The following is a 20,425-nucleotide window of genomic DNA, read 5'->3' on the forward strand; positions in this document are numbered from 1 at the left end:
GTTGTTGTTGTTGATGTTGTTGTTGTTGATGTAACCTAACCTAACCTAACTTAACCTAACCTAACCTAACCTAACCTACCCTAACCTAAACACAAACCTAACTACATATTAAATCGTCACACATAAACCTTACTATTATTACATTGAGGTTCCAATTTATGTCTATCAAAAATGAACGCCCTCTTTTGTTGTTGTCGTTGTTGATGTTGTTGTTGTCGTCTTCGTTGTCGTCGTTGTTGTTGATGTTGTTGTTGTTGTTGTTGTTGTTGTTGTTGTTGTTGATGTTGTTGTTGTTGATGTAACCTAACCTAACCGAACTAGTATAGATTTATAGAGACCTACCAAACTAGTATAGATTTATAGATTGAATAGGCTCCGTAACTACTTGCCCGATTAAAAAATAAATACATATTTTACCATTTCATTCCTACCTGATGAACATAGTCTATATTTTATGATGTTTTTTATTCTGTGTCAACCCGATCGGAGCCGGGACGGGCGGCTAGTAGTAAATAATTTGTCAAGTTCCAACGCAGGCGAACCGCGGGCCAAAAGCTAGTTATAATTAATATAAATATAAAAGTACCTGTAACATAATTAAGCTTCATGCGTTTTTTTGCATACACTTCTTCAGAAGGATCCTCTTTCATCATGTTCGAAACCAATTCCGAATAATATCCACGCTTCGGAATCGAATCTCTCTCCGTATTGTCATAAACCACATCATGGTATTTGATTCTTACTGAATGTTACACTCATTTTAACCTATTTATTGAATAAAATATTAATTAATATATTAAAATATATTTTATTAATGTCAATATAATTATTTAAAGTGACATTTGGTTTGACAAAAATGTTTTTAATTTTTCGTAAAACCGCAATGATTGTTTTTGGTAAAACTAAAAAAGGTTTTAATAGATTGTTTTATTCAATACGTCGTAATTTGATAATCGCCCAGTTATTAGTCATAGCATAGTAATGATAATATTATATTTTAAGGTGATCACTATGGTCAAAATCGAAAAACACCTCAAGTATACATATTGAATTTTGTTGTTGAGGAAACTGTTGGTACGATTGTCTTAAAAAAAATATATGTGATACTCAAGGATATAATTAACAAAGTGTATTGTTTACTTTTCATTTTAGAACGGCCTAAACATAAAAAAAAAATACATACAAATCAACCCCTTTACGAACATAAAACGCATTTTGTTAGGAAAACCGCTACATATAATATTTTATACATGAAATTTATACCAAAAAATATGTTATGATATTTGTAACAATTTGTATTGCTTGTTTTATCAATTTTCATTATTATCGTTAAATTATCAAGAAAAAAACACGAATTTATAATAAAACCCACATAAAACCTCACCTCTATTGCATATTTTCGACGAAATTTGACGGTGTCAGTTCGACTCGGACGGGGGACTGTACGTGCGGTTTTTTTGCAAAATAACGCTAAAATTCACCGAATTTAATGTTTTGTTAAATTAAATCAGATTGTAATAGGTATTTACATGTGCAGATAATGAAATGAAAGTTATAAAGAGGTATGTAAATAAATAAAAATCTGTTTGTAAATTCGTTTTGTTCTTGAAAGGCGTCATTGAATAATATCAAGTGTTGATAATTTTTGACAGTAAAATATTATCAGAAAACACATACAGCTATAATAAAACAGTAACCAGACATTCCCTGTGCCTTGAATATTTAAAAAAAAAAAGATTAATTGCTGTTCTATCGTATATTTTAAGGGTTCAAAACAATCCATATACTATAGGATTTAAAAAATTAACCTCGAATTAACTACAAAATACATAACAAGTCGAAAAAAACGTGATTTCTTGTCCGTTCCTCTATTTTGTAGGTTGCATGCATATATTCCTACTAGGTATGAAGAGATATACAGAGAACGCTAAATACATTTGCCTGGTCACCATTACCATTAGATACACCATGACATGGTAGAGGCCGTTCTATAGAATTACGTCAAATAATCCTTTATATCTCTGTAGGTGAGATGTTCTCCACCCTAGTCATCATCAGGTCTCCATAATATAGTCCGTGTTGAATAAAATTAATTTCTAAATCAGTGTTTTCTTAACTGTTCCCCACTCTAGAACTTGTAATTACTTGCTTAGTCATCTTAAGGTCTCCAGAATGGGTCATGTAGTAGAGACTTAGCTTAATACGGTTAATGTTGAAAGATGAGTCTTCCTACATTAATTACATTTACAATATACATAATACACAACATTTACTATTCATAAGCTAGTATTTATAAACTAAGTTTTTCGTACGTTCAAGTTTGTATGTTGTATTGTTTATAGCATTTTCCTACTATTTAAGTAAATAGCTTGTTTCATATTTGTAAGTCATTTTTTACCCAAAAAATAAGAAATAAAATACCACCGTAATACGATACGAATTTTATAGATTAATATCCTAATACGGTGGTATAACTCCGAAATAGGAAAAAATACTGGGCATGTTTAAACTGTGTGTTTATAACTTTCAATTTATTTATTTATTGAATTAGTTCCAAGATTAGTTGAAATAATTATTTATCTGATAAATTAGAAACCATAATATTCTGCGGTATGTGTTCTTAATTAGAAATCCTGTTAAATATGAAAACGGTCGAGTACAAAATGTTTGTTTCTTAGAAGGGGTAAAAATAGGAAGGTGTGTTTTAATTTATCACAAAACATTTATATTGTATAACTGTTGATTTGAGTTTTACACATCTGATAGAGCAGGCTCCAAGGAGATGTTCGTTTGCATAAATAGCGGACCTAAATCTGACTTCTGATCTGGGGGCACGGTAGTGCCCCCGCCAAGACGAGCCAAGCGAAAGTGAAGCGCATGGGCACTACTTACCTTTTCTCGAAGCGCTTCGACGTTTTTTTGAACCCTCATAACTTGGGTTTGGATTATGCTAGATCAACAAAATTTTCGGGATATATTGTCAATAGCGGACTAATTGAACATATTAAGTTTTAATTACATTAGCTTTAATACTTCAGATTTTATTTATATCTAAAAAACGCTAATTTCGTCACTGACTCACTGATGATCATCAAAATTCTTAAGGTATTTCCTAATGTCCTAGAAAGCTGAAATTTTGTATGTAAGCTAGTATTAGCACACAAACAACAAAAAAATTATAAAACTTGTAACTTTCATCCCCCAACTCCTTAAACTAGGGGATGGGAGTTTGTATGAGATCTGTAATTTTAAATTAAATTTTGATGACGCTAGAGGTCTAATCTAATAATCTAAAACTTGGTTCCCCTAGATATATATGTATAGGTACTCCTTGTTAAAAAAAAATAAAAATTTAATCGACATATATTGAGACATATACTACAGATCAGATCATATAAATATGAATGAATAGAAGTGTTGCGAACGTCTCCTGCCTCTTACGTCCACACAGTAGCTAAAAATAAAAAAAAATTGTCCTTGACAAGAGAGTGGGCTATAAAAAAAGTCGTCTCTGATGTGCAAGAAATACACCGCAAAAAAAGAAGAAAAAATTTTGTTGCAAACAACTTACAAAAATAAATGAAATCCCACCAAAAACATTTTCATGTAAAATGTTGCCAAGACGAGCCCATATGACTCGCACTGTCAAAAAGTTATCAGATCTCATGTAGAGCCAAGCTTCTAACACTACATGCCCTAACTCTACAAGGCCTAACTTCACAAACTCTACACCTTAGTCAAAATATGTGGCTTGGCCGTTCGTTACTACAAGAACTATTGTATAACACAAAAGTAATGAACAGTGAATTAATTTTTCACCTTACGCCGATGTAAGAATGTAGCGAAATGGCCAAGCCACATATTTTGACTAAGGTGTAGAGTTTGTGAAGTTAGGCCTTGTAGAGTTAGGGCATGTAGTGTTAGAAGCTTGGCTCTACATGAGATCTGATAACTTTTTGACAGTGCGAGTCATATGGGCTCGTCTTGGCAACATTTTACATGAAAATGTTTTTGGTGGGATATATATTGTATAGATCCCAGACATCCTATAGACAGATGTTGCCAACCAGTTTTGTGGTCCCCTTCCCCGCACCCCGGTAATTAAATATGGCATACAAAGAAAAAAATAAACATTTCCAAAACATGCCGCGTGGGGTATCAAATGAAAGAGCTTATTGAGTAGATCACGAATATATAGCATACTATAACGTTTTGATCTCATGCTTAAGAGTATTTGTACAAGTTAAAGCATCACCTTCAAGATGGAAGAGATCAGAAAATTCGGTACACAGATCAAAAAGAGCTCGAGTTTCCTCAGGATTAAGATGTGATGATCTTATTTGTTCATGCACTCTATTTACTCTCTCTAAAGATGTTTCAGAAACCACATTCGTGTTTGAAATTTGGAATTGATCAATTAAATCACAGGGATTCAACTCAACTGAAATAGACTTAATAATTATAACGTCAGAGCTAGTAGTACGGGAGCTAGCAACGTTAAAAAAAAAGTCATTTTAGTATAGTTGGGTTTTTGATATACTGTTTCTCTTGCTATTTCGGTTAGAGTCCGGGCTGTCTGGCTGGCCGCAGTGGTTGCGTTTATTAGTGCGCATCTTATCTGCACAGGAAAATATCCTTAATTTAAAGTCATTTTTTAACGCGTAATTTTTAATCTTTTGCCTTTAGATAGATCCATCAGACATAATTTTTTTATTGCAAGACGTTTTTTTCGTTGTAAAATAGGTGCCATACGCAATTTTTATTTCAAAATAACTAAAATGTCATCGAAATAAGTGAAATTACATCAACATGAGTCCGCTTAAAAGGTAAGTAATAACTTTATTATTTATATTATATTATCCTTTTTTAATACTTATATTGAATAATTAGTAAACTAATATTTTTAATAGATGGTTTCATAATTATTACACTTTTGGGTATAAATATCAATTTGATGATATTTGTATTTTCTAGTGCTTAATTATACGCGAGTATTATACATTTTGAAATTAAAGACTTGGGAAAATAATACAATGAATAAATCGCGTTTAAAATCCGTTAAAAAGTCTTTAATTTCTTGATGATATTTGGTTTTTATCAAGTTTACATTAACGTCCTATTTGAGGTTCGTTGGGAAAAGGAGGCGATATGGTAGATTGTTGCAATAAAACTGTAAATAGTAAAATGAATATTATATATAGTATAAGTAACACAGTGATTACTTATCCTTCACTGGGACTCATGTTGATGGAATTTCACTTATTTCGATGATATTTTAATTATTTTGAAATAAAAATTGCGTCTGGCACCTATATAACAACGAAAAAAACGTCTTGCAATAAAAAATGTATGTCTAATGGATCTATCTAAAGGCAAACGATTAAAAATTACGCGTTAAAAAATGACTTTAAATTAAGGATATTTTCCTGTGCAGATAAGATGCGCACTATTAAACGCAACCACTGCGGTCAGCCAGACAGCCCGGACTGTAACCGAAATAGCAAGAGGAACAGCATATCAAAGAACCAACTATACTAAAATGCTCACTTGTCAACGTTGCTACCTCCTAGAATATAGTAGTATTCAGGACAGACACATTAACGTGATTATTACTTTTAAGTGAAACTAGACAACCGGAGATGAAAATTCCATTCTGAATTTCGGTTTTTTCTACGAAACCTGTGGTTACTTTAGGATTTGTGACATTACACTCAATAATCATTTCGGATCGAGCCGGAACAGTGTATTCAGGTTTAGTAAAGTGGAGAGGAATTGCGTAATTATCTATCTTCAGGATATTGGTCTCATAATCGATTTTAGCATTTTTAGACTTAAGAAAATCATTGCCAATAATTCCATCAAAATTAATATCAATAGAATCAGGAATTAAATTAAAATCAGTGATAATAGAATGATCTGGGAATTTAAAATCGAATTTAATTTGACCAAGGCTTTCAGTATACTCAGATTGTTTATCGATACCTTTGAATTTTATAATTTTAGGTATCAATTCAGGTTCATATTGCAAAGATGATTTTTTCAAAAGTGAAATAGCTGCACCAGAATCAACAAGAAGTACTAAAGCCTTGTCTGAGTATGAGGATTTAACATAAACATGAGGTAAGTGAATTTTAATTAACTATTATAATTAATTTCATAAATAGCTTCAAGAGATTCTGAATTAGTATTGTTCTGAGTTACTCTATTTGGAAAATTAGGAATAGAATTGCAAGTTGTCTTTACAGAATTATTAGACCGATAACCTTTCGATATAGGATAGGAGGATTAGAAAATGTAGAATAGGTAGATTTAGTACGGGACTTTTTCGTGTTAAATGATTGAGGAGTTATTTTAACCTATTTATTGAATAAAATATTAATTAATATATTAAAATATATTTTATTAATGTCAATATAATTATTTAAAGTGACATTTGGTTTGACAAAAATGTTTTTAATTTTTCGTAAAACCGCAATGATTGTTTTTGGTAAAACTAAAAAAGGTTTTAATAGATTGTTTTATTCAATACGTCGTAATTTGATAATCGCCCAGTTATTAGTCATAGCATAGTAATGATAATATTATATTTTAAGGTGATCACTATGGTCAAAATCGAAAAACACCTCAAGTATACATATTGAATTTTGTTGTTGAGGAAACTGTTGGTACGATTGTCTTAAAAAAAATATATGTGATACTCAAGGATATAATTAACAAAGTGTATTGTTTACTTTTCATTTTAGAACGGCCTAAACATAAAAAAAAAAATACATACAAATCAACCCCTTTACGAACATAAAACGCATTTTGTTAGGAAAACCGCTACATATAATATTTTATACATGAAATTTATACCAAAAAATATGTTATGATATTTGTAACAATTTGTATTGCTTGTTTTATCAATTTTCATTATTATCGTTAAATTATCAAGAAAAAAACACGAATTTATAATAAAACCCACATAAAACCTCACCTCTATTGCATATTTTCGACGAAATTTGACGGTGTCAGTTCGACTCGGACGGGGGACTGTACGTGCGGTTTTTTTGCAAAATAACGCTAAAATTCACCGAATTTAATGTTTTGTTAAATTAAATCAGATTGTAATAGGTATTTACATGTGCAGATAATGAAATGAAAGTTAAAAAGAGGTATGTAAATAAATAAAAATCTGTTGCAGTTTACTGCTTGCTGATGAAGATGCTATGGAGCTTGGAAGATGACAGCGCTTCAAAGGCGATGATGACAGATGCCATACTAGGGACGCGCTCTTGCTAGTGAGGTGAAAGATCCATCGATATTTGGTAAGGTGACCCAATTTGCATAGAGATATATAGGATTCATAGACTGCTTTCTTCATCCAACGCTGTGTGTTTTATTCGACACATAATACATGTTTTGTTTTAATGCAAAACATCAATATTTTGGAATAAACATTGTTCTCTAAGGGAGAATAAAACAATTGAGTTTTCAGTCAACCTAAGAACTTAATACATCTTTGTAAATAAATTTCTGGACTGTCTGCAGAACTTGGCACACATTTAGATCTCATTTCTTTTTTTGGCAAATTAAGTCAACGATTGAACTCGGCTCCAATTTTTACATTTATGTTTTTGGTGGGATATCATTACTTTTTGTACAGAAAATTACTCTGCAAATTTGATTTACTTTATGAATATAATACTTTTTATATACCTACGATTTTTTTTTATTTTTTCTTGCGGTTTCTCTGTATGGTTTGTTTAGTATTATTTTCTATATTTTCTTGTATGTTATGAATGTCAGCGCACATTGCCCCATCATTATCTGCAATTTTTTAAACTCGTTTTCTGTTTAAAATATTACATGATTTTCTAAACATTCAGTGTGAATTTGTACACACACTATTACCTACCACTATTACCAAGATGCAAAAAGATCGTTGTAGAAGAATCGTCGCCTTACTCCATGACGTTACGGTATTGCCATGACGCGATCTTGAATATTTTTTTTATTTTTTAACTTTATTGTCATAAAAAAAATATAGGTACAGCTTATATACGAATCCATAGGCTCCTGAATTAGTTAAATACTGTGTCTCAGGAGCCAGTGGCTTCTCCCATTAATTTCGTAACAGTATAGTTACCTACGTTATACAAAAGAAAATTTTAAAAATAACAAATAAAGGTAAGTGGAAAGCGCTTAAATGTTTGTGTGTGTATATGTGTGAGCGTGTGTGTGTGTGTGTGTGTGTGTGTGTGTTTTCGTGTAAGTTGTGATTTTATGTAAAATATGTGAAAAAGAAAAAAAATGTGTAGTATATCTATATATTTATAATTTTTATTAAAATTTTACTCTAAACGCGCCTAAAGATGTTTCACTTATATTAATATTACGCAAATTAAATCATTTCGACCCTCGACGAAGCCTTCTTCCATTAGGTACACTGAAATTCAAACTAAACTAAACACTCATAAATAAAGAATAAATAAATGTGAATATTATGTAAAATTATATAATATTATTTTTAACTGTATGAGCAATATTTTTATTACAATTTTCTTTTATTTTACGTTTAATAACAGTTTTGAATAAAGAAATCATGCAATCGAAGTAACCTGCCCTAGCGATACTAGTGCGAGTGAGTGTGATGTCAGATGCGCATCGAATCTACAGATGTTTCGCGCTAAAATATCTAAACTTCAATAATCTATATCTCAGTCATTTATTGATGGATTTCAAAATTTTTTTCGGCCACTGACTAGTTTTGATCTATTTTTTAAGACTAGTAAGGTGAATATACTATTTTCTATTTTTTTAAACTTTTCCATTTTTCCATACAAACAAAATTTGTCATTGAAAAAAAAAATTAAATACAGATAAACTCAGTATTTTCTGATTTTTCCTTTGTTCACTCACTATTACCTAGTTGATTACAAAATTTGAACTTTCTAGGTCATCTGGAAGTGGGTTAGGTTTTGTATATATCTATAAGTCAGTCAGTCTTAAAAATTGCGATTTTGCCATTATAATTTATAACAAAGGTAACGGCTTTATAAATACAATTTTGAATAGTGCGGGAACACAACAAATTAGATCAAGAAAGATATGTTCCATTGAAGTACTGTGTAGTAGAAGCATACTGCATACATTACCTACTTTTATATTTTTAACGTTAAAAATCGATGTCTTCAGAAATTCAGTTCGCCTCGCAATTAGGAAGATAATGTACGCGCCGAGCAAGCAGGGGGAGCAGCCGTCCGTCGAAGTGTCCAAGGAGTTCATGATGAGCCCCAACAAATTGTACTTGAAGCGTCATTAGATAAGGTGAAAATTTTGGAATAATTTTGCAGAATACGTTGCGAGAATAAGTTAAAAAGAACAGTATTAATTTATACCACCACGGCGAGAACATAGCCGTGAACGTGCACATAGCGAACAACTCGAACCGCTCCGTGAAGCGGATCAAGGTGTCCGTGCGGCAGTTCGCGGACATCTGCCTGTTCTCCACCGCGCAGTACAAGTGCACCGTCGCTGAGGCGGAGAGCGAGTTAGTATTGTACAGTGTACCTACACACATATACCAGCATATACACCCATGAACACGCATATACCCCATATATACGCATATACCCGCATACACCCGCACATACACGCACATACACGCATATACCTCCATATACCCGCATAAACTGCCACACATGATACTACAAACTTGTGAGTTGTGACATGAAGGACATACTGACTAGCCTACACTTACAACAAGTGATAACTGCGTTAAAAACAACCGATTTCAAACTTGCACTTGCAAAATTTACAAATACCTACAGACAAAAATGCTCATAAAATAAAAACTACTGGGCCTATCCGAATAAAATTTTTATGGGACCAATTCGACACGATCCCGCATCGAACAAAAAAAGAATCACGTAAATCGGTTCAGAAACCTCGGAGTAATCGGTGTACATACATAAAAAAAAAATATATACCGGCCGAATTGATAACCTCCTCCTTTTTTTTGAAGTCGGTTAAATACCATAGACACTAGTGACATAAGTCAAGATATTGAGATAGGTTAACATAATTTGTAACATTTTTAAGATACTATATTTACATAATTAAATGAACCATCTGTAAAAATATTATTTTTTTTAATTAGGCAAAGCAAGGGAAGAGATTTTGAAATGCCGTTTATCGGATTATTCAGTAAGAATAAGAAATATAAGTCTGTGTAAGTCTATTGCGATTGAAAACTTAAAAAAAATCATTTCAACGAAGAAAGATGAATGTTTATAACCGCATCTATCCATTTCCATGCATTTTAGGTGACGTTGCGCTTGTTTTTTTTTTATTTGTAATGGAACTTACCAAAAATGCGTGACGGTTTTGTGTGGACAGCAGTGGACTTATTTTTTTTTTGCGAGTTTTGATTGTGTATAATTTTCATATGTTTTGGTAGAAAAATAACATGTTTTAAGATAGGGTTTGTTGCTTAATACAAATTCAAATTATGAAAGCATGAGGCGCTTTTGACAAAAAATATATAACCTTTTTAAAAAAATTGAGGAGTGTTTTACGTTTTATTTTAAGTCATCAAATTAGTTTTTTTTTTAATGAATTAAATATTTTTACAGAGAAGGCTGTCCTGTAGGCCCAGGGTTCACGCTCAGCAAGGTGTTCACATTAACACCGCTATTAGCTAACAATAAGGACAAATGGGGTTTAGCGCTCGACGGACAACTAAAGCACGAAGACACCAATCTCGCTTCTAGCACATTGTAAGTGGATTATTATTTTTCTGATTGTCTTTGCTATAGCTGTACTGCGGTGTAGGTATGTGCGGTGAGGCGGGGACCGAGTAAGAAAGAGCACGAGTTAGAAGTTAGAAAGAAACGGAACGGTCGGTTCTCTCACCCGCCTCGCCGCACACGTATCTATACAGCGGTACAGCGTTTGCGCTTAATCTATAGGTGGTTATATTTATTCTCGTATTTTAATGAATTTTGCCTGATCTTGAAATTTCTTTTTCGTCTAAAATATTTTTGAAGAAATAAAAAAGTGTAGAAATAATAAACTTAGAACTGAAACGTAGACCTTAGAACTCAGACCATATATTTTTTCAATTGTTAATAATGTTTTTTGTATCAATTTCAGGATAGCGGATCCCTCACAGCGCGAGAACCTCGGAATTATTGTACAGTACAAAGTGAAGGTCAAATTGTGTTTGGGACCACTAGGAGGGTATGTATATATTTTCTATTTATTTATTGAATATTTTCTTATTCACTTGTAAATTTCAATAGCGAAAAAATTATTTATAGTAAAAATCTTTTATCCCACTTATACTCGCAAGCAAAACAAAAAAACAAAATTGCGAAAAAATATAAAAAAAGTACTGGATTTTTTATTTTTGTACATATTAAAAAAAATATAATCTGTTGTTTCAGCGACCTGAGTGCAGAACTACCCTTCATCCTGATGCACCCGAAGCCGGAGGAGGAGCCCCGCGCAGCGCCCGACCCCGCGCCCGCCGACCACGACCTCATCCAGCTCGACCCGCACCCGTCTGTATCGCACACTCCTACACTAAGGGCCCCGCGCACTATGCAGCCTTTTGGCGCAGTTAGTTATGGCTGCAGTAATGGCAGTTATGGCCGCCTAGTGCGCGGGGGCCCTAACCGTTGCCTTAGCGACCCCGCGCCCGCCGACCACGACCTCATCAAGCTCGACCCGCACCCGTCTGTATCGCACACTCCTACACTAAGGGCCCCGCGCACTATGCAGCCTTTTGGCGCAGTTAGTTATGGCTGCAGTAATGGCAGTTATGGCTGCCTAGTGCGCGGGGGCCCTAACCGTTGCCTTAGCGACCCCGCGCCCGCCGACCACGACCTCATCCAGCTCGACCCGCACCCGTCTGTATCGCACACTCCTACACTAAGGGCCCCGCGCACTATGCAGCCTTTTGGCGCAGTTAGTTATGGCTGCAGTAATGGCAGTTATGGCTGCCTAGTGCGCGGGGGCCCTAACCGTTGCCTTAGCGACCCCGCGCCCGCCGACCACGACCTCATCCAGCTCGACCCGCACCCGTCTGTATCGCACACTCCTACACTAAGGGCCCCGCGCACTATGCAGCCTTTTGGCGCAGTTAGTTATGGCTGCAGTAATGGCAGTTATGGCTGCCTAGTGCGCGGGGGCCCTAACCGTTGCCTTAGCGACCCCGCGCACTCCGACCACGACTTGATACAGCTTGACTCGTTGCCATAGCGACCGCAGCGCCGTTGCTGCTCATCCTGATGCACTCGAAGCTTTATCGTTGAGAATATAGATGCCCCTACGCCTTCGTCTTTTCTAGCTGAAATATTTATTTTCTTGCAACTCGTGTTTTTGTCATTTTCGACTTTTATAATTATATTATTTTTATTTATTCTCGGTCATACCTCACTCTTAGATTACAAAATAAAAGACAGATGGAGCATGACAACCGCCCGTCGCCCTTGTCAAAGAAAATACGAAATCAAAAGCAAATACGTCGCTGCACCAGTGCTATAGCGCATATAGTGTCATGCAATATGTCAAAAAGGGTTTGCAATTTTAGTAAAAAAATGTTGTCTAGTGATAATAAAACGCTGTAAAATTTGTCCCCGAAAACAAAAAAAAAAAAGATAAAACACCGTTTCACAGGTTTTCTGTAGATTATTTGGCTGATTTATATCTATAATACGAATCATAATTTTACAGATATGAAGGAATACAAAACTTCAACGTATGTTGCCAGTATTTTGAAAATGAATTTGCCATTTTTATTGGTAAAACGGTGAAATGGTTAAAAGATCTTCAGGGTAATGCTGTTGGATTTTTCGATCGTGAATGTGATTATTTGTATAGTGCACTACAGGTTCATGATCATTATTAGATTATTTTAATAAGCATAATACATTATTTTGTTACTTTTATAAAGCTTAAAAACGTCATAGTCGTTTTAATTTATGTGAACTCCATGATGGATATCATGAAAATAAAATGCCCCGTATTCTCAACTTAAAACTACCGCTATTCGCATTCATATATTTTGAAAAATAAAAAATAATATAATTATTACAGTTAATATTGAAACTTTTTTTTATGTAATTTATTTAATTAAAAATTGAAAACAATTATTTCGGCCATATATGTATAACTTTAGTAGGCAGGTACTTTATGTAATATTATAAAAAAAATCACTAACCCGAAATTATATTAAAATAAAATTCAAATTCAAATTCAAATTCGTTTATCCAATCAAACTTAACCTAACCTTAGAGCTAAATACATTAGGTGTTGTACATATTATGTTTAGTGATAGGTATGTATCAATCATCGGTTCAAGACTGGCATCTTTGCTAGGTTATCGAGAAGGTAAGAAAAATTAAAACTTGACTGCTAATTTATGTATATGTATAGCCTACGTCACTACCGCCACTAACATAATAATTCAGATGATTGCAATGAAACCTCACAACTCAAAATCGGTCCAACGGTTTATACTGCAGGGCGTGTCAAAGAAATATTATACATACATACATAAACTCGAAAAACATAACCCTCTTTTTTCCGTAGTCGGGGAAAAATTTGGGAAATTTTTCAATATCTGGTAACATTACACGCACACAGAAGCACCGTATACGTACAGTGCAGCGGCGAAATGACAGCACACATAGCTTTATTGAAAATGACGATAAATCATTCGGTTTAGTTCGGCAACGCTCCATCTGTCTTTTATTTTGTAATCTAAGACCTCACTATACTTACACTATACGTAAACTAATATCGAATTTTGTTTACAGAAACGAAAATGGCCAAGAACAAGACGACGACATAATCTTCGAAGACTTCGCGCGCCTCAGGCTGAAGGGCGCGGACGCTGATGCTTGAACATTATGCTAACAGCGCTCTCTTACTGAACTACATTCTATATTTTGTTATACCAAACGCACAATTGTATCGTACTTTTTGAATTTTCATAAACAACATTGTTCGTTTTGAAATCCATCGAATGACCATAGACACAAGAAATAAGTGTTACCATCCTTAGCGAAAAGTGTTATAATCTGTATTAAAATAAAAATGGTGTATAAAATCATGTTTTCGATCATTTACGATTTTTGGTAAATGCATTACTTACCTACTTATGCAAGTGAAATATTATAGTCGAGCCAATTTAATAGGCAACATTTGACGTCTATCAATTTTATCTTCAAAGAGAGGTAACCTGCTTAAAAACATCGATTAAAGTGAATTAATCGATACGGATTTGAAATATTTGTCAATCGAATTTATTAATTTATGATGATTTTTATTCACAAGTAATCAATGCATTCGATTCTAGATGTCAGATTTCGATTTTTAGAGTAACGTCTCTGCCCCCCTAGCCAAGTGGCTTTCTATTAGCGTAACGTTTGATAGAATAGATAAACGAATGTATGAGATTGACATAAGCTGGAGATACGTCACGTGACCCAGCGTAACGAAACGAAAATTGGTAGCCAAGTGGCAATGTTTTTCTATTCCGTAGACAGAGTAACTAATAGACCCAATGACGATACCTATCTCACTTACACAAGAAAGAGAGCGAAAATACCATAACAAATGCATAAGACAAAGACACAAATACCCAATTTTTTGTCCCTTAGTGTGTAACCTGTTTTTCAAGATCCGCAACTTGAGTTGCGAAACAAACTTTGACAGTTCGTGCCTTCATCGTGCTTGGTGTTCGAATTTTGGATATTATTTAGTAAAAAATCGATACGAGTACATTGAAAAGACGGTGAAATTATCTTAATATAGACATCGAAGTAAATAGAATGGTGCGTTGTCGTGTTATTGTATGTATAAGCGATAGTGAGAAGAAAATTGCCGGTGTGTCTTTTCAAGCGTAAGTACGACTTTATTGTCCTTATTTATAGTTTCTCAGTGATGATTATTTATACTTTAGCCTAAAGTAACAACAATTCGCGTTAAAACAAGGAAAATATTAGCGTAATATCGATTTTTACATTCAATAACCTATAACCATCAACAAGTAAGTGTTGCCAGTGTCGGGAAAAATAATACCCCGATCATCAATAAAAAAATATTGATTTGACAATATGGCGAAACTCGAAAGTAAATGAATATGAAATCCCATAATAACCCAGTGTTTCGGGAAGACTTCGGCATCGAAAACATATTTTAATTTATTATTTCTCATAGTAATAATTGTGATCGACATAAAATTACACTTATAATTTTAGAGAACCTGAACTACCTGCGAGCATTAATTATTATTAACCTATGTTTATCGATTTGTTTCCAGATGATCCAGACCTACGTAATTAATGGATCGAAGTGGTAGAAAAGATTGGATTCTCACAAAATATTGTAAAATATGAACAAGCCAATGAAAAAGTAAGAAATGTGTTTCGTCATCAAAAATCAATCTGCTTATATTTTTTGTATCTACTAAATTGATTATAAAGACAAAAGAAAAATCTCATAACTGGTTTTATTTAATTGCTCCTAAAAATATTTACCCTTTCCAAAACATCCGGGAGCTCGGATACTGTGGCAACATTCAACTTATACATTGACAAACTATCTTTGTCTCAGTCGCGGTTACAGAGTACCTTTGTCTATTAGTTTCTCAGTCTACGTTCTATTCTATTAGACGAAACGTGACGAAACGTTACCTAAGTCATACGACAGGCGCCATACAAATGCTTAGCCAAGTGGCACTTTTGACAGGAGACTACGCCAATGGGCGTTCGATAACTAGCGTACGCTATAACATCTTGTAGAAATCGAAACAAAATGGCGATTTTATAATCAGCTGTCGAAGTTTCGTGTTGTGTTTAGTGATTATAAAATTTTAGTTTTCATAAAATGCACGCTTTGAGACTTTTAAAAGCTGCGCACGATGAAGAACTTTGGCTCAGGCGCCAAAAAAGAAATGCGTCCAGACGGAGTTTAGAGACAATCAATGAAATGCCGGAACAATTGTTTCAGGAGCGTTTTAGGTTAAGTAAAAAAACTTTTAGCGAGCTTTGCTGCAGCCTACGTAACGAAACAAACATACGGGGGACTAAAGAAATTCCTTTGGAAGTAAAGGTAATCCACAGTTTCTTCACTGCGATTGTTTATAATTATTAGTGATGTCCGATATTTTAAATGCCCAATGAAAGGCATGTGTTGTGCATATCTATTAGGTACCTGTATTACGTATCCTAATTCTACTTATATTCGTAGGTTCTTTGCGCTCTGAGTTTCTTCGCAACGGGATCCTATCAGAGAATTGTGGGTGTCACACAACATTTGCCACAACGCACTACAAGTAGATGCATTAGGCAAGTTGTGGAGGCACTCAACAGTCCTCGGATAGTGAAAAAATGGATAGTTTTCCCTCAAACACACCAAGAAAGAACAAGAATTCGACAAGAGTAAGTGTTTTTATTAATTTATTTATAACTTTCAATGTACAACTACGACATTGGGGCCTTCAAGAAAAGAGCTTATTTGTCCATAAAAGGCCGGCAAAGCACCTGCAACACTTCTTATGTTGCAAGTGTTTATTTCTTATGCTTAAGTTGCTTGCTCTGACATAAAAAAAAAAAAAACTTTCAATGTTTTGTACAATTTTAATAAATAACATAATCCTTTGCATTGAAGAAGGTTGCTGCTATTGTAGTCACAAACAATTCTATTATACCACAAAATGTTTGTTTCTGTTCAATTCTAAATGTTTTAAAGGTTTACAAAATATTATGACAAATTCAATTGTCTTTGATTATAAAATGTGAATGTACCTAATTACAGATTTCAAAGGAAATTTCAATTGCCAGGGGTAATTGGATGCATAGATTGCACTCACATATCAATTGTAAAACCCCACATTGATGAACAGAATTATTTTAACAGAAAAGGATACCATTCCTTAAATGTGCAAACGGTAAGCTATTTTTCTTTGCATATGTATTATTAGTTAGTAAGCATTGTTTTTAATCATGTTTCATTAAAACCAAATAACAAAGCAACTGCAAATAGAATATTTTTTATAACTTAAATTTTTTTTTTCAGATATGTGATGATAATTTAAAGATTATCAATGTCAATGCAAAATATGGTGGAGCCACGCATGATTCCTTCATATGGTCATCCAGTGAAGTGGAACCATACATGCGTGGACTTCACGAAAATGGTGAATTGACGTGGCTATTAGGTAAATCATTTAATTCCTACCTACTTCTACATATTTATCATAAAAATATTGGAGTTATAATTTATAAAGCTCTTTAACTACATTATTTGTTTAAGGTGATTCTGGATACCCACAGAGAGCGTGGCTGATGACACCAATTTTAAATGCCGAACCAGGTTCTCGAGCAGAGGTGTACACTACACGCCATTTACAGGCACGCAATTGTATTGAACGATGTTTTGGTGTATTGAAGGCTCGTTGGAGATGCTTGCTGAAGCATCGTACACTCCATTACCATCCTCGTGTTGCCAGTGAGGTAACTATTGCATGTTGTGTTCTGCACAATATTGCACTGGATGCTAAATTACCTCCCCCTAATAATATGGCTGAGCAACAAGAGGATGGTGATGAACCGAGTGTGGGGGTTGGACCCATTTCCAGCAACCAAGATGAGCTGATGAGTGGCAGAATAATGCTAAATAATTTAGTTAATAGATTAGTTTAGTAGGTTATTTTTGTATTTTTTAAAGTGTGTTGTGTGTAGTTTTAATGTGTATTACTTTAAAGCCTAATTTAGTATGCCTGACCAAGTAGTTTTGTATAATATTTTTTCGCTCCTAAAACATTATTTTGTTTACCTACACAGATTTAAATAATGAAACTGCATTAGTTACAGTATATATTAATCCTTTTAAAGTTTCTGATAACTGCTCATATTTTAGTGCAGGTCATAGGTGAAAAAATTGATCATTGTTGCAGCCTCAACCTGTTTTTTATATTTTTAAGTTTGTAATTTTTATTATTGTATTTTTTGTTAGTATTTAAAAAAGTGTGTACTGAATTAATGGTGGTATAAACTACTTAACTAATTAAGTAATAAAATATACTATTATTATGTATATATATGTTTTATTTAATATTCTTAAATCTAAAACAAACACTTAAAATAAATTAAGTACATATAAATCCTATTAAATTTAAAGATATATATAATAATAGTTTAAAAAAAAACTAAAAAACACGCTTTTTGCAAATTAAAAAATGGAATAATTTTATCAAATTAGTGTATTGTCATCGGTCCTCAATAAATCTACAAAGTTTGAACGAAATCTGGCCGTTTAAAGTGGGTCAAAATCGCGCCCAAAGAAGTCGGTTACAAACAAACATTCAAACATACAGGTGAAGCTAATAAAAAGCGTGTAAAAAGTAAAACAACTAAAGACTGAGGACAGAAAATACTGTACTTAAACTATTAAATTAAAATATTAAAATCTAAAACAAGCACTTAAAAAAATAAAAAGAAAGGCACTAAATAATACACTTAAAACCCTATAAAAAAAAAAATTAAGATGCGGGCCCTTGAGGCAATATCTCGAGCAACCTTTGCCCGATAACAGCTATTTGCTGCATCACCCTAGTTTGCTCGCGATTTGCCTCAACCTTTAGCGACTCCAGCCGCAGTCGCTCCATTTCTCTTTGGTGGAAAAGTTCCTCACGCTCCCTCTCACGTTCATGGAGAAGCTTTTCCCTTTCCCTTTCTCGCTCATGGGAAAGCTTCTCTCGCGTCTCCTCCAGTGCAAGGCGTCGTTGTTCAACCGCCACAAATTCTGTAGCGGCCCGGTCAAATGGCGTTAAGCCGCGATTCCTGCGAGCTCTCTGCATCCCATGTCGCGGCGAGGCAGTCGCAGATCGCGGTGACGCCGATGACCGTCGACCAGTGGGACGCGGAGGAGAACGCGGTAGAGGGGGCGGCGGACGTACTGGTGGTGGTGGTGGTGAGGGCTGTGGGTCTAGCAGTAGCGGTGATGCTGGCAATGTTGGAACACTTGCTGTTGAGTAATGAAAATAATGTTAAGGAGGCAAATATAATTCTGGGTGGTGGAAAAATGGCGATTTTCGCGAAAACAAGATGGCCGCCGTACTTTGCCAAAATCGCCGTTTATGAATCCTTACGTCTCAAATTTAGCACACGTGCTCTGTTAGAGCCGGCGAATCGATCGGTGCCCCGTTCGCGTGGCTCCGGGCCCCCGTTTCCAACTTCCATACAACGTAAACTCCAACGGCCCGCGGAAACGGTGCGAGTTGGGTGGGGGGTGCCGGAACTAAAAATGATCACCACCCTGGGACGCTACCAGGGAGCCGTAGTGGGACGCTCGATTTTGGAATTTTTCCATTTTTGGCGCAAACATAAAAACGTAAATTTAGCCGAGGTGGTGCAATGAAGAAATACACCAATGATGCATTCGTACTCGCCCAGCTCCCAGGATATCCAGAAAAATCCGAAATCTTGAACTTTCTCACAGCCCGCGGAGACGGTCAACGGCCCGCGCAAACGGTAGCAGCTACATCTGGGGTGCTCAAACTAAACTTGTAGTAGACCTCGAGCAATTACCACAGAGTGCGAAAAAAATTCAAAATGGCGGAAAAAATGGCCACCGCCATACAAATTCTAAAATGGCCATCGCTGGTCCGATCGCGCTGAAACTTGGCACAGGGGCTTTAATCGAGCCGCACATTGAGGTGGCATACTCATAATCGAGTTTCCATCGCTGGTTTCCGAGTTTCATACAACGCAAAATTCGACGGCTCTCTGAAACGGCGCGAGATAGGTGGGGGGTGTAGAACTAAAAAATGATCAGGAAGATGGGGTGCTACCAGGGCAATCGAGAAATTTCAAATTGGACGCAATTTTTTTTCAAAAAATGGCCAATTTTTCAAAGCAAGATGGTGGCGCCGGTTCCGTCACGATCGGTCTGAAAATTGACTTCTGTGCTCTGATTGGTCAGATTTACAAAACTGCATACTCAGAATTTCTCTCCGACCCCCGGTTTCCATTTTCCATACATCACGAAATTCAACGGCTCTCTGAACTGGTGGCACTTAGGTTGGGGTCACCAAGGTAAAAAATGTTTAAAAACTTGTTCCGCTTCCAGGCACATAAAAATTTTTGCTAAAAAGCGAAATTTTATTTTTCGAAAATTTTGTATGGAAATTTCCATAGTAGGAAGGGTAATTGAATAGCATCGGCAAAAGACGGCACCGCGGGCTGCTTGCTGCCCGCGCACCGCGCAACTTCGAGGGTTGACAGCCTCCCGGAGTAGAAAATATTTATTAACTTTTGAACTACCGCACGAGCCAAGCGAGCGAAGCGAGCGAGTCACGGCAGCGGCCAGCGTAAATATTCAAATAGGTAGCGAGGAGCGAAGCGACGAGCGTGTTAGGTTAACTTTTGAA

General features: G+C 35.0%; 2 protein-coding genes and 1 long non-coding RNA gene across 3 annotated transcripts in view; all 3 read left to right on the top strand.

Moving 5' to 3' along the window:
• LOC123696931 overlaps positions 1-7,427 on the top strand; it is a 22,631-nt gene extending 15,204 nt beyond the window's left edge. The window contains exon 2 of the long non-coding RNA XR_006752150.1: positions 7,184-7,427. This is a non-coding gene — a long non-coding RNA (uncharacterized LOC123696931). The remainder of the gene's footprint in view (positions 1-7,183) is intronic.
• Positions 7,428-9,208: 1,781 nt separating this feature from the next.
• On the top strand, positions 9,209-14,098 carry LOC123706037 (beta-arrestin arr-1-like). Its single transcript, XM_045655166.1, has 6 exons — positions 9,209-9,296; positions 9,355-9,532; positions 10,617-10,760; positions 11,137-11,223; positions 11,430-11,546; positions 13,806-14,098. Exons 1-6 carry the CDS (start codon positions 9,209-9,211, stop codon positions 13,891-13,893), a joined length of 702 nt encoding a protein of 233 aa, XP_045511122.1. The 3' UTR covers positions 13,894-14,098.
• Positions 14,099-15,656: 1,558 nt separating this feature from the next.
• On the top strand, positions 15,657-18,090 carry LOC123696770 (putative nuclease HARBI1). The gene is made up of 5 exons (XM_045643138.1): positions 15,657-16,104; positions 16,243-16,433; positions 16,810-16,942; positions 17,071-17,212; positions 17,308-18,090. The coding sequence occupies exons 1-5, from the start codon at positions 15,880-15,882 to the stop codon at positions 17,694-17,696; spliced, it is 1,080 nt and encodes a 359-aa protein (XP_045499094.1). The 5' UTR covers positions 15,657-15,879; the 3' UTR covers positions 17,697-18,090.
• Positions 18,091-20,425: the final 2,335 nt, after the last annotated feature.

This window comes from Colias croceus, chromosome 1 (assembly GCF_905220415.1).
Source record: "Colias croceus chromosome 1, ilColCroc2.1".
Taxonomy (NCBI): domain Eukaryota; kingdom Metazoa; phylum Arthropoda; class Insecta; order Lepidoptera; family Pieridae; genus Colias; species Colias croceus.